This window comes from Zalophus californianus, chromosome 8, assembly GCF_009762305.2.
Source record: "Zalophus californianus isolate mZalCal1 chromosome 8, mZalCal1.pri.v2, whole genome shotgun sequence".
Lineage (NCBI taxonomy): Eukaryota > Metazoa > Chordata > Mammalia > Carnivora > Otariidae > Zalophus > Zalophus californianus.
Window position 1 is genome coordinate 110038833 of NC_045602.1, and position 13828 is coordinate 110052660.

General features: G+C 56.6%; 1 protein-coding gene across 2 annotated transcripts; it reads right to left on the reverse strand.

Annotated features, from left to right (window-relative positions):
* Positions 1-1103: 1103 nt before the first annotated feature.
* On the reverse strand, positions 1104-13617 carry CDC25B (cell division cycle 25B). Of its 2 annotated transcripts, XM_027624339.1 has the most exons (16): positions 13300-13499; positions 12352-12452; positions 11467-11518; positions 9586-9627; positions 9336-9372; positions 8957-9079; positions 8728-8850; positions 8399-8533; positions 7923-8003; positions 7652-7828; positions 7388-7483; positions 6232-6294; positions 5976-6074; positions 5630-5763; positions 4805-4916; positions 1104-4655 (listed from the first exon to the last, which is right to left on the reverse strand). In XM_027624339.1, exons 1-16 carry the CDS (start codon positions 13497-13499, stop codon positions 4515-4517), a joined length of 1716 nt encoding a protein of 571 aa, XP_027480140.1. In that variant the 3' UTR covers positions 1104-4514. The 2 variants fall into 2 exon arrangements, with proteins under 2 accessions (XP_027480140.1, XP_027480141.1); XM_027624340.1 differs by lacking the exon at positions 8957-9079 and having other exon boundaries at positions 13300-13617.
* Positions 13618-13828: the final 211 nt, after the last annotated feature.

The following is a 13828-nucleotide window of genomic DNA, read 5'->3' on the forward strand; positions in this document are numbered from 1 at the left end:
TTGCCTCTGCCGCCCCATAGCGTGTAGGTTCAGGACTGAAGAGAGCTCTTTGCTACATACAACAATCAGATTTTCTGGCTAAGAGAGAGAAATTAAAACTTGCCAATTTTGCTGAGCATATGGAGCAACTAGAGCTCTCAGACTCTGCTGGTGGGAAGGTAACATTATAGCAACCACGGGGAAAACGCTAAAGCTGAGGGAACACACCGTGACCCAGCAGTTCCACTCCTGGGTATATTCCTAGTACCCTTTGAAATCATCCCAAGTAATCTGTCGAGGGCAGAATGAAAATGCTCTATATCCTGATTGTGGTGGTGGTTACACAACTGCATGCATTTGTTAAAACTCACAGAACAGAACCGTACACTCAAATCAGTGAATTTGACTGCATATAAATTATATCTTAATTTTTTTAATGTGAAAACCAGAAGAAAAGAAATGTAGAATGAATAATCCAATTTAGGAGTATATCTGTATGATGGAATATTATACAGAAATGAACAGGAACAAACCCCCTGCAGAAGGAAACATAAATGAATCTCAAAATCATGCTGAAAGAAGCCAGACATAATGGACACCTGGGTGGCTCAGTTGGTTAAGTGGCTGCCTTCGGCTCAGGTCATGATCCCAGGGTCCTGGGATCGAGGCCCACGTTGGACTCCTTGTTCAGCAGGGAGCCTGCTTCTCCCTCTCCCACTCCCCCGGCTTGTGTGCTCTCTCTCTAATAAATAAAATGTTAAACAAAAAGGAAGAAGCCAGACATAAGAGTATGAACTGTATGATTTCTTGTGGACGAAGCTCAGGAACAGGAGAAACGACACCGTGATAGAGGTCAGAATAGTGGGGACCCTTGGAGTGCAGGCAATGGGGAGGGAGCATGATAGACCCTCATGGGATTCTAGAAACGTCCTCTATCTTGAGCTGTGTGGTGGTTCCTTGGGTCTGTGCTCCATGCTTAAGATGTGTGCCCTTGATGAAATGATTATTCTTCAATTTAAAAACAATTTTTTAGGGATACCTGGGTGGCTCAGTCAGTTAAGCGGCTGCCTTTGGCTCAGGTCATGATCCCAGGGTCTTGGAATCGAGTCCCGCATCAGGATCCTTGCTGGGGGTGGAGAGAGCGCCCTCTGCCTCTGCCCCTCCCCCTGCTTGTGCTCGCTCTATTTCTGACAAATAAAATCTTAAAAATAATCTGTTTTTTAAAAATTGTTATTACAAGTGACCCAGTGAGCAACTCAGATGATGTCCAGACCCCACCGGTGCCCACTGACTTGGCCAGCTCCCCGCCTGCGCCTGGCTCCACGAAGCTCTTTAACTATGTAAGCAGGCTGCACATGGCTGCTCCTGGGCTGGAATTCCTGCCCCGCCCTGGCCCAAGCAAAACAACCTTTAAAACTGGCCAGCAGCCCAGGTTTTTAAACTGCTTCCTTGCCTGATCTGCTCCCCTTTATGAGCATCCAGGAAGAAAGTTACAGCTTCTCTTGCTGGGGGTGAGGAGGAATTGGAACACCTCTGCCCCAGCCCCTGAACTTCCCAGGAGTAGATGGGGACCTGGCCTGAGTTGGAGGGGCAAACCTCTGGCATTCCCTTGGACCTTCTATGGGGGAAAGTTTTGTTTCCTGGCTGAACCAAGGCCCTCTCCCTGCCCCCTCCTCATCTTCCCCTATAAAATGAGCTATCTACCTACCTGGTAAGCTTAGGAGACAATATGTATAGTAAGTGTCTGGAACAGTCTAAATGCCCCATGACCACAGCTATGATTCTGATGGTGGGTATGATGGGGACAGATGTAGCCTCAGATGTCAGCACCTGGCACACAGCCTGGGCATTGTTAGACACTCAGCACCCATTGCTCCCTCCTCCCCATGTGGCCTGATCCTGACCCATGGAGTGGAAATTGGACACCCAGAGCAGAAGCCAGGCAGCCTAACCCCACCCCCTTGGCTGGGACCAAGGCAGCAGGTGAGGAGTGGGAGAATCCCAGGCAGCTGAAATGCTTGCTTGGCTTGTATCTGCTGTGTGACGTGGAGGCAAGTATATGCCATCTCTGAGCATCCCGCAGGCTTCCTCCTCTGTTGTATGATCAGGAAGGGGGTGGGGGTGCTTCCCGAGACCATGTAAGCAGAGTGGAGCTGGCAAATCTGTTGGAGACTGCCCAGGGCTCTCTCTCTCTCTCCCTGTTTCTTCCTGTTCCTCAGGGGTCTACACAGATATTTTTCCTTTTCTGGGGCAAGTCCCCTTGCCCAAATAAATGTTGTCCGTGGTATCACCTGCCTGCTCAATGGAGAGGGTTTCTGGAGCTTTCAGAGCCCCTCCTCCCCGAGCAAAGGCCTAGAACCTTCAGACCATTAAAGTCACACCCCAACACCCCCCACCCATTGTGCCCTTGTGGGAGGGGTGTGTTGGGGGGGGGGAAGCCCCAGCCTTTGGGCATAAGAATCTTGGGGGAAAAGCTAGAGACAGGGCAAGCGTTATTTATACTCAGTCTAGGAATCTGGAGTCCCTTGTTTCTCTGGTAGGAAATAGCCTCCATTTTCCCATCTGCAAAATGGAGTGAATAATCACTGGCACTGCCTAGTTCAGAAGGTAGATGAACTTTGGCAGAAAGTGGTAATGATGCCTGACATATTGTATGCACTCTGTATCAGGCAGTACCTTATTTGTACATGGGCAAAGGAAGCCCTACAATCACAGACTCGCATTTGGGGGCCGGGGTGCCCTGCAGTGGTATTCTGAGGGAATTTCCTGAGATACCAGGTTTGGGCCTGGGACCAGCTCTCCCAGATTGGCCCTTTTCCACTCTCTTGATCTTGAACTTGGCATCTCCTAGGTGGTGGAACCTCTGCTGGGTGCTGGGGATATGGAGAAAAGTCATTTCTCTGAATGGGGCAGGAAGGAAGGCTTCTAGGAGGAGGTGACATTTGAAATTGAGTCTCAAAGGAGGAATAACAGTTGAGGAAGAACATTCCTGATCATGCAACAGATGCAAAGCAAGGAAATGTGAAGAACAACGTATGGGGATTTGAGTCAAAAGAGGTGAGAAGTGGGGCTGGGGAGGGCCCAGGTCCTAAAGGGCCATGCCAGGAGTCTTCTTAGTTTATCCTGAGGGCAGTGGGGAGCCACTGACAATTCTTGAGCAGTGACAGGGTCACTTTGGCTTTCCCGGTGCAGTTTAGGAAGGGTGAGCTCAGAGGTGCTGGAGTAGCTACATGAAGGTTAAGTGAGGCTGCCTCCACAGGAGTCTTCTGGCCCCAATCTGCTGACCTGTCCTCACCCTATCCCACCATCAGGGTCTGCCAAGGTCTGTCAAAGGCCCACAGGACATGATGCTGGTTACTCAGCTTGCTCAGTGCTTTATTGAACCAAGGCCTGAACAGATGAGTCAACAGGACCTTCAAGCACAGCCCTCCATACGTCCTGAGATTCAGAATCCAGATGTGGCTTTGTCCTTGGCTTCGCTGCTTCCATGACATTTCATCTTGAATATTTCCAAACCTTAACGTGTAAAGATTTTGTCCACACAGAGACACATATATCCTTGCTGCAGGTGGTCACGCTCACTGAAATGCTTCCACTTAGCAGTTTGTGTGTGCAGGACATTGGGCATCCGTGGCTCTCCATCCATCCACCATCCATCCATTCGTCCATCTGTCCATCCACAACAAGAGAGCAGCAAGTTCTGACCAGTCAGACCCCGGAGTTCACAGCAGTGGGGGCTGGGCTGCCAGGGGCTGAGGATGCAGACCTTAGCCCTTGCCCAAGAGCCCCAAGGAGGTCATCCCTTTCTGATGTAACAGAAGCCAGGGTCGAGTGGCTAATGTTTGGAGTCTCTAACCCAAGTGGAGAGAGGAGCCTAAATCTCAGCCTGTGCATACCCTGAGATGGGCAACAAATCAGACGAACGAATCAAGCATGCAGGTAACACTGAAACAGGAAAGAGTAAGAGCTTCTGTTTGTGCTAGAGGTGTTCACGTGGAAGGACAGGAAAGAGAGGAAGAGAAAGGGAACATGGCAGACACACCCAAGAGTGCCAACGCCCCGGGCAGGGAGAGGTTCTGCTTTGGCCCATCCCAGTTGTGGGGGGGGGTGCGCTGTGGACTTTCCTCCAGCTGCATACAAACAGAGTGCCTAGGAAAGAGGGGGGGCTTTTCTGGACACAAGAAGACAAAGGGTAAACTCAAACAAGGAAGGAAAAAAAGCAAAAAGGTTCCTGCTGGACACAAAATACTTCCTTTGAGCTGGACTTAATCCAGTTTCACCAAGGCAACAGGCTGGGCTCTCCCAGGGGCTGGGCTGGGGTTGGGGGTGGCACGAGGATATGGAGTATGATCGCAGTGAGACATGGGGAATGGGGATTGGGGATTGGGGCTGGGGGCAGATGCACAGGACACCCTCACTGTCCTTCCCCTGGATGGCAGCTGGGGCCTCCAGCAGACCCTCAGCCCTGCAGGCACCCGGGTGGCTGGCACCCAGGCAGTGAGGCAAAGAAGGTAGGCAGGACCGGTGCTGGCCCTTCACTGGTCCTGCAGGCGGCTACAGAGCTCCCGCCGGCTCCGCTCCCCAGCCCAGCTGCGGGTCTTGAGGCGGAAGGTCTTCAGCTCGTCCCTGAAGGCTTCGTGGTTCATGGGCCGGTAGTCCTGGGGCTCACAGAAAGTCTGGGGGACAGGATGGGAGGGTCAGTCAATATGGGGGAATGGGAACTTTTAGAGGAAACCTCCCTTTTCCTTGGGCTACCCACTGGCCGAGCCCTTTCCCTGCAGTCCTGCCCTCCCACGAAGGCTTCAGCCACCCCGACCCATGGTACCGGGTGCTGCGGGAAGAACTCCTTATAGCCGCCCTTGAGGATGTACATCTCAGGATAGTAGAGGCTGGGGTAGTCGTTGGCGGCTCTGTCACGCTCCCTGATGAAACGACACCTGGGACCAGCAGAGGTGTAGGGGTCAGAGCTGGGAGGTGTTGCAGGATATGCCTCAGGGGACCTGTTCTTTGCACCCCCTCTTTTGTGGACCTTGGAGAGCTACAGAAGGCTTGAATGCAGCAATGTCAGCCATAAGAATGCTTTTAGATCATCTGGCTACTGGATCCAGAGGAGATTGGGGAGATGGAAGGAAGGAGGTAAATCAAGGGAGTTGTTTCTAGAAGGCAGTTCACAATCTTTGTTAGAGATAACTGACCTGGACAGCAAAGGGGGACGCATAAAGGACAGAAGTGGACAAAATTTGAGAGATCTGTTCAGGAGGTCTGGAGAAGACTTGGTGAGCATGAGAGGTGGGGAACAGATAGATCAGTCAAACCCTGAAAGGCTCAGCATCACTGAGGCCTGGGACAGGGCCCTTGGATATTAAGGACACTGCTGGAGACCTGGAACCAGATCTTGAGGGGAAGGGGTGGTGACAATGGATGGAGGGTGGATATAAGGCCTGATGGGAAGGATGGGGAAGAGATGGGAAGAGGGTGCCATGCACAGGAAGGGAGGGTGGGGTCTGCTCCAGGTGCCAGGAGACTAGAGGCCCTGATCTAGTCGGGGCTGGGGCTGGGGCTGGGCTCGAGCCTCTTGGGCATCAGAGCATTCCAGCACCCCAAAGCCTGGGCAGGAAGGTCAGGAGCAGACATTAGCTAGCTGACTCACATGCGGGGACCGCGCTCAGATGAGAATTCACAGTGGAAAATGAGGATGATTCTCTTGTCCAGATTACAGGGTGTGATGGGGCTCTGTAGCAGGAAGGTCTCAGCATCCCGTTCCAGTGGCAGATTCACAGCAGTCTGCCAGGGGAGCGGGAGGTCAGGCCACGGCCCTGGGGCTGGGTGGCTTATCCCTCCCCATGCCATCCCCACCTTTCAGACGTGTGATTCCACCTCTTACTGGACAGGATCCTTCCCCGTAGAGGGTGCAGCCGCCCTCCACGGATTCACCCTCCCCGCAGAAGGACAGAACTGGTGGGTCTTCAGGGCCTGTCCCCATCAGCCTGCCTCACCTTGATGTGCCCGCCTTCATACTCGTAGGGGTACCTGCAGTCCACAATCACAAACCTCTCCACGATGTTGCTGAACTTGCCTGCCAGCAAGGCTGCCATCTGTGGGCCACAGAGGTGGGTCCCAGCAGGTCAGGCTGGCAGGAGGGGCCTGACCCCAACCCTACCACCGGTCTGGCCTTGTAGCCCATCCCCAAGGAAGGTGAACAGGCAAACAGCCATCCCAAGTGTGCCTGGAGAATGGCTCATCCCCAAGTACCGTTTCTGGGGAGATGTACTTGAGATCTTGGTGCTTCCCATCCACAGTCTGCAGAAGGAAGGCCTGAAGGGAAAGGGGGAGAGAAAGATTGAGAAAGGGAGAGGGGGAGAGGCAGGGGGAGAGGGGGAGAGGCAGGGGGAGAGGGGGAGAGGCAGGGGGAGAGGGGGAGAGGCAGGGGGAGAGGGGGAGAGGCAGGGGGAGAGGGGGAGGGGGAGGGGGGAGGGGGGAGGGGGGAGGGGGAGGGGGAGGGGGAAGGGAGGGAGAGAGGGAGAGAGGGAGAGAGGGAGAGAGGGAGAGAGGGAGAGAGGGAGAGAGGGAGAGAGGGAGAGAGGGAGAGAGGGAGAGAGGGAGAGAGGGAGAGAGGGAGAGAGGGAGAGAGGGAGGGGGGAGAGAGGGAGGGGGGGAGAGAGGGAGAGGGGGAGGGGGGAGAGAGAGGGAGAGGGGGAGAGAGAGGGAGAGAGGGAGGGAGAGGGGGAGAGAGGGGGAGGGAGGGATGGAGGGAGGGAGGGAGGGAGAGGGGGAGAGAGGGGGAGAGGGAGAGAGGGAGGGAGGGAGAGGGGGAGAGGGAGGGAGGGAGGGGGAGGGGGGAGGGGGGAGAGGGAGGGAGAGAGGGAGGGGGGAGGGGGGAGAGAGGGAGAGAGAGAGAGAGAGAGAGAGAGAGAGAGAGAGAAGAAAAAAAGGTGAAATTGGCAAGACTCGGAGCCTGGGAAGGATGGAGTTTCTTTCCCAAGCCCAGAAGGCCACACCTGCTTTGACCTTCAAATTCAGCTCTGGTTCCCATAGCAACCAAGAGGCGCCTCTTGGGTCTGACATCCAGGGAACAACCCCTTCCAAGGGGGAAATGCAGAAGGGAACAGAAGAGTTCACCTGCCGCCACACTCTGCCAAGCCCCCTGGATGAGACCCGAGGAGGCTCCAAGCTACAATGTTAGTTTGGAAAGGTTTTCCAAGGTTGAAACAACTGATGCCCCAGACAGATCTGGGGTAGAGTCAGGAGACCAAGGAGAGCCGGAGAGAGGAGTCTAGGTGAGAATAAAGAATAAGCTGTGAAGGACAAAGCCAGGACGGGGCAGGGGGGAGGAGGTACCAAGGCAGCTGCTGAGCTCAGAGGGCCACACAGTAAAGGGTCGAGCCTCCCAAGGGTCCACTGCTGGTACCTTGGAGTAATCCCCAATCAGTTCCCGGTGGTCACTGTCCAGGATAGTCTCAATCTCCTCATGACACAAGGACTTGGAGCGGAGGACACGGGCTTTCTGCAGGGTAGATGGTGGCCAGGGTCAGGGGCCAGGCTGCCCCTCAGCGCCCGTGGGGCTGGCACCTCTCTTCCTGCACCTTGCCCTCTGCCACAAACCCGGCCAAGGAGGGCTGGCAGGGTCGACTTGGACAGTGGCTGCCCGGCCCCACCCCAGGGGGGCACCCACAGGTTCTTCGGCCTCCCGCTGCTCCTCTGGAGGGGTCACGCTCCTCCTCCGCTTGTTCTGTGTGGGTAGGTCCCTGTCGTGGGGCCGCTCCAGCCTCTTGAGGATGGGTCGGATCACGCTGCAGGGCATGGACGGAGAGCGGAAGAGCCTCTGGCACTTGCTGTACATGATGAGGTCCTGGCAGGGGTGGCAGGTCAGAGGTCAGAGTACCCCACCTCTGTCCCCTACCAGCCCCACCCCAAGTTCTGGGGTGGCCCCCTCAGAGACCCACCTGCTCTTCCTCCTTCTCTGCGGTCTTGACCAGTGGGGCGCTAATGAGGCTCTCCATGCCTGGGGGTACCGTGTTGTTGTCCTGAGGCCAAATCAGCAAGGGTATGGTCACACCCGCGGGCAAAGGCCAGCCCCTCAGGCCCCAGGTCCTCCAGCATGGCCCTCCTTGGCCCTGCCTGCACACCCACACAGGGCAGTCCCCCAGAACCAGGAAACTGCAGGGCCCCACTTGCTGAGACATGTGGCCCCGTGGGAGGGTCGGACTCGCCTCTGCCCTGCAGCGCCCTCCCTCACTGCAGCACCAGCTCCCTGCTAGTCTCTGGTAGGCTGGAGGCCACATTGTGACTCCATTAGCTCTGATTCCTCTTCTGACATCGGAATGAAGTCACAGTCTCGGGGTGGGAGGTCAGGGCTTTCCTCTTTGGGGAGGTCCCAGGGAAAGTGAGGTCGATGGCCTGGTGGGGCAAGACTGGTTACCTTTAAGTCACTCTCCAGGATGTCCACAAATCCATCATCTTCTTCAGAGGCCCCCTGGGTGGCAGTCAGGGAGAAGCGGCACCGGGCTGGGGGACTCAGCTCCTCTACCTCCATCTTGCGCTCAGGGGTGAGACACTGTGTGGGGGACAGACACATGCCACTCAGGGGTGGGGACCCGAGGCAGCCCTCACCCCCATCCTTCTGAGAAAAGTTTCCTACTGCCTCAGGGTTCAGGATCACCCTCCACCTCCACCTCCCCGCCCCCAGGCTGCCTTCAAGGGCATCCACCCTACACCCACCCTACACTGGGTTCCATTCTCCCAATGTACCATCAGGTCGGGAGCTGAGTTTGGTCTCTGGGCAAAGGCTTCTCTGCGGTTGGCCCACTCTGCCAAAGCATGGGCATGGCTGGGATACGGGGGTTTCCATGGCATCTTGAAGACAAATCCATCCTGTGGGCAACATGGGTGGGTGTCATCAAATGCCAGAGAACCATCCCAGCACACCCCCTTCCTTCTCTCCCTGAAGTGCTCCCACTCCAGCCTTCTGGAAGCGCACATTCTCTTTGTCCTCCCCAGAGCTGCGGGCAGCTCGGCCACACGCCTCACTCTTCCTCCAGCTGCCAGGTGCTTGGGAGTTGGTGATGTTCCGTAGCACAGGGCTGTGGCCCAGAAGCCTCACCTAGAGAGCCAGGCAGGGCAGCAGGTACTGAAGGCTCCATTTCTCTGGCACCAGCCCTGGCCCTACCTTCTCCCGTCCCTTCTCCAACTCCCCCAGCTTGCCCATCCACCTCCAAAACCCCATCTCCCACAGCCAGACCAGGGATACCAGACCGTTTCAAGTCTGCCCTCTGGGAGGTGACCCCGGATCCCTCCTGCCCCTCCTCAAGCCTGGCCAGAGCCTGAGCCTCCAGTGTCAGGCCTCAGAGGGCACTCACCGGCAAGGACTGGAAACGTCGAATGGTAAACTGCTCGCTGCAGGAGAAAACAGGGAGAGGTCAGGGCTGGAGAGTAGGGGGCCGGGCAGGACAGCACGCAGGATGCCCCTTCACCACAGAGCCCTGTGCATCCCTGTGGGAGGCAGTGGGAGAGCACCCTCCCCATGCTTCCTCCATCAAACGGGGGCATGGGGAGAGCCTGGGATAGGTGGACCACCAGAGCCCGCATGAGGAAGGCTGGAGCACTTACTTTCGGATGACCCGGCTGGCTGCTTGGATGGCCTGCTCAAACCTGGGAAAGAGAAAAGTCCCATGCAGCCCACCTCCCCCTACAGCCCAGTACCCACCCCCAGCATCAGGCCCCAAGTCCATAAGGCCTGGGGGCCAGGGCTCAGGCCAGCAGAAAGGGGAAGGAAGAATGCTGACTCTCAGGGGCCCAGGTATTGGGGAGGGGGGAGAGAAGCAGCAGCCTGGGATTTTGAAGGCTACCCTGAATGGAAGAGGGTCCAGAGAATCGAGCAACAGAGACAGCTGGGGCAGGTCACAGGGTGGCTAAGGCGCTACCAAGGCAACGGTCTTGCCAGCTTACCCACAGGCCTTCCACCTGTATGCAAATCACCTCAGCGGGGCCATATGGCCGCCAGGAAAGGCATCCATCCGTCCCATGATGACAGACCGTGGCCGACAATGTGGGTATCTCCAGGGCCTGGATGCCAGCAAGACTAGGCTTCCCTCCCCTTGTGTGGGGCTGTCCTGGCTCCCCCCAGGACAGGGGCCTGGTTTAGTGTGCCCCAGATCAGCCACAGTGTGCCATGCCAGACCCCCTAGTGAAAAATGTTCAGGGTCACATCCTCTCCTCCCTCCTATGGAATTTTCTAGGACCCAGACTCTGTCCCACCCCCTTCTCCTGCCTTAGAAGAGGCCAGCAGGCAAAGAATTCCAACAGATGTTCCTTTTGAGGCCGGGGCGCAAGCTTCTGTAGATAGACCCCACCCCCTAGCTATGTTACCAGAGACCACCTGCCACGCAGGGCTTTTGTGTGTCTATGTGAGCCCAGGCGTGCGTGTGCACGCACGTACACACACACACGCTTCTTTCTGAGAAACTATAACCGTCAAAGCAGGTGCAGAGGTGGGGTGGGGGCACTGAGGGCTAGTGTCAGGGGGACGACTCCCAAGGGTGGGGAGGGGCTGTGCCCAGACAGCCTGGCATCGGGAATAATGACTTTTATTGGCCTGGTTTCCCATCTGCACCTGCGCGCCTCAGGAGTAAAGCAGGGACAGTTCTGGGTTGTCACCAAAAACCAACCTGCAGTCCCCCCACCCCCACCCAGTTCTCTCCCTGTTTCCTGTTTGTGAACAAACCCTGTAGCCCAGCCCAGTCTGATCAAAGGCAGTGGGAGGAAAGACAGCCACTGCCCTAACCCCAAAGCTATAGTCCCTCAGCCCAGTCTGGGGATGCCCAGCTGTCCCCGCTAATGCCTAGCAGCTGCTCTCCCTGCTGGGGCTCTAACCGCTGGATAGGGACTGCTGTGCTCTAGAAGATACTACTCATGCCCCACCACCAAGGGAGGAGGATTTGTCCTGAGCACAACGCCCTCTCCACTCTCTGTCATAAAGGGCCTGGTCCAGGGGTTGGCCAGAAAGCGTCACTGAAGCCAGAGGTTGCTGATAGGATGGCCAAGGGCTGAACCAACCTGCCACAACTGTTTTGTTCAGCCTAAACAAAACAGTTATGGCAGGTTAAATTAAATGAATTAAATGTTTTGAATTAGTTAGACCGTATTTTAAAATTGTAAGATTTCATAGGAAAAAAAAGTGTATAGGCAAAAGAAAAAAGGGACACACACCAGACCTATATTCCCACAGGCCAAGGGTTGGCTGAAGTATCCACTATCCCCACCACCTGGCCCTGAGCCTGCCCACACTCAGCTGCTCCTATAGGAGCAGACCCTTCTCTGAGAAAGGAAGCAGAATCTCAGGACTTAGGAGGTCAGTGGGTCCCCCCCCACATGTGGATTGGAGGGGTCTGTCCACTCTCCCAGACTTCCCCGGTGGGTTTATGCTGGAACTAGGATTCCCAAAGGCAGGCACCAACTCCTTGGTAGTGGGGATCCCTTTTCTCTACTCACGTCTGCTCTGCCATCTGGGGGTCCATGGGGCTGGGAGAATCCATACACAGACCTGGGGGGACAGAGCACCTTGGTTTGAAAGTAGTGGCATCTTCGGCACACATTCCCCCACCATGTCGCAACTCTATTTAGAGAAAGGAAAAACCTGTTTCTACTTTAAATCTTGATACATTAAAAAAATGAAACAAAAACCTGCCCATGAACCCCAAGGGCTAACACACTGGCCCCGAAATTGGGCAGGGCCCCACTCCCTGTTTACTATGGAAACTCCTCTGTATAGGTTTTATTTTTTTTTTCCATTTTATTTATTTGAGAGAGAGAGAGAGAGAGAGCTCCGAGGGAGAGGGTGAAGGAGAAACAGACTCTCTGCTGAGCAGGGAGCCCAGCATAGGGCTCAATCCAAGGATCCTGGGATCATGACCTGAGCCGAAGGCAGACGCTTAACCGACTGAGCCACCCAGGTGCCCCTCTTCTGTATAGGTTTTAAACCAAAACTTTGCTAAGCATTTTTAAGCTTGTTTAAGTAATTTGTTCTAGAAGAGATAACAGCTTTTTAAAGGAAAAGGTTACAGCTGAAGGCAAGTGAATGTTATAAAATGACCAAATTTCAGACCTAATGCCTCCCAGCTGGGGCTGTGGTTCAGGGACTTTGGCGCCTGGTTTTAAATAGGTAAGATCTCATCTCCCCAAGAGGGCCCCGCCCTACCGCCCCGCTCAGCCAGTCTGGGCTGGGTGTGGGGAGCCCCATCCAGAGGTGGGCAGGTGGAATGTCCTGGGCCCACAAGGTTGTGGGAAAAATGTTAGTCTGATCAGCAGGGAAGTGGAGAGATTCAGGCAGTGCCCCCCCGCCCCCCCGCCAAGTCCCCTGGTACCCCTGAGCCTCACCTGCATCAGAAGATTCAGACGACAGGGAGGATTCAGATGCGCGCCGCCGGGACAGGGATAGGCATGTGAGCGGGCTGCCTACCTGATGCTTAGGAGTCTCACTGGGAAGGCAAAAGAGACCCAGGGAAGGAGAAAGGTAAATGTGAGGCTCAAGGGCTAGCTGGCCCATGTTCCCACCAGCCACCCACCTCTGAAGGGCCCATCCCTGTCCCAGAGAGGTGATGGCCCTGTCTTCATGGGTCTTCTGCAGGGATTCTAAGTAGCTTTTCTTTGTTGATTAAGAAAGGTCCTCCTGGGTTCAGGGGGAGGTGAGCCCAGGACAAGAGCAAGGAGGTGGGTTGAGGGCCATTCTGAGGGATGGCAGGGCAGCAGAGTAGCCCCGGAGGGCCTTCCCCGGAACTCTTCAGACCCCTACCCATCCACAAGCCTTTCTGGAGCAAGGGCAAGACTTAGGTCTCCATTGCTGCTGAGGGTGACCCAGTCTGGACACTGCAGGTTGCTCAGGAAGCAGGACCAGGGTTTAACCCCTTAACCTCAGGAAAGAACTGGGGGTGGAGGGAGCAGGGGCCCGGACAGAAGAGAACCAGGCTTCTCTGCCACCCTCAAGTTCCCACTCCAGGCTCAGGATCCCTTGCCTGGGGCAAAATAGTGGTGATTAGGGCAGAGATTAGGGAGACAGCATGGTGGAGGCACACGGGGGAGGCGGCGGGTGGGACGGGTGTCTCCAGAGGCTTGTGCTGCCCAAGAGCAAGTCACCTGGAGGGTGTGCGCAGCACAGACCTGGCTTCATCGCCCTAGTCCCGGGTCCCTGAAGCAGGCACTACCCAGGACACCTCCCCCACTCCGCTTCTCAGATTCGGCTCCCACGCCGGGTTCCACGGGAGGCCCGGGACCAACACCCTACTACGGGCCTCTCACCCCACACCCAGCGTCGGTGGGGCGCCCTACCTGCCGAGCCCGGCGAGGTCGTGCATGGTCCGGGTCAGGGTGGTGACCGGCGAGGAAGCGGCCGCGCGCTCCGGGGACCCCACGAGGCCATGAGCTCCCAGCTGGAGGCCCAGGAGGTGGCTGGGACGCTCGGCGCCACCGCGCACGCCGGCCGGACTGAGAGCCGGGCCCGGCGCGGGCTCCGGCTGGGACAGCTCCATCGCGGCGGGGCCCGCCGAAGGCTGGCAGGAGGGCCGGGGGCAGGGCGACGCCGGGCACAGCTGGCCGGGACGAGGTGGGGAGCGGGCCCGGGGTGGAGGGGGGGAGGGAGGGAGGAAGAGCCACGGGGTCGGAACGAGGGAGGAGAGGGAAGCGGGGAGGGTGGGGCGGGGTGGAGGGACGCAGGGACCAGCCACCAGTCCGGGAAGCCTCTAAGCCGCAGCTGCCACCTCCACCTCCTTATATATTCGAAAAATAACAGCGGCCGCGCCGCCGGACGCCACCAATGGGGGCGCGGGTTGGAGGAGGGCGGGACCGAGGGCGGGGCCCG

Excerpts from the sequence above, each read along its gene's own strand:
- CDC25B (XM_027624339.1), bottom strand. The coding sequence starts at position 13,499 with ATGGAGCTGTCCCAGCCGGAGCCCGCGCCGGGCCCGGCTCTCAGTCCG. Across the intron at positions 8,004-8,398 it reads TCCTGGAGAGTGACTTAAAG|GACAACAACACGGTACCCCC; the intron begins GTAACCAGTCTT and ends ATTTGGCCTCAG. Across the intron at positions 4,917-5,629 it reads TCTGAGCGCGGTCCCCGCAT|GTGTCGTTTCATCAGGGAGC; the intron begins GTGAGTCAGCTA and ends TGCTGGTCCCAG.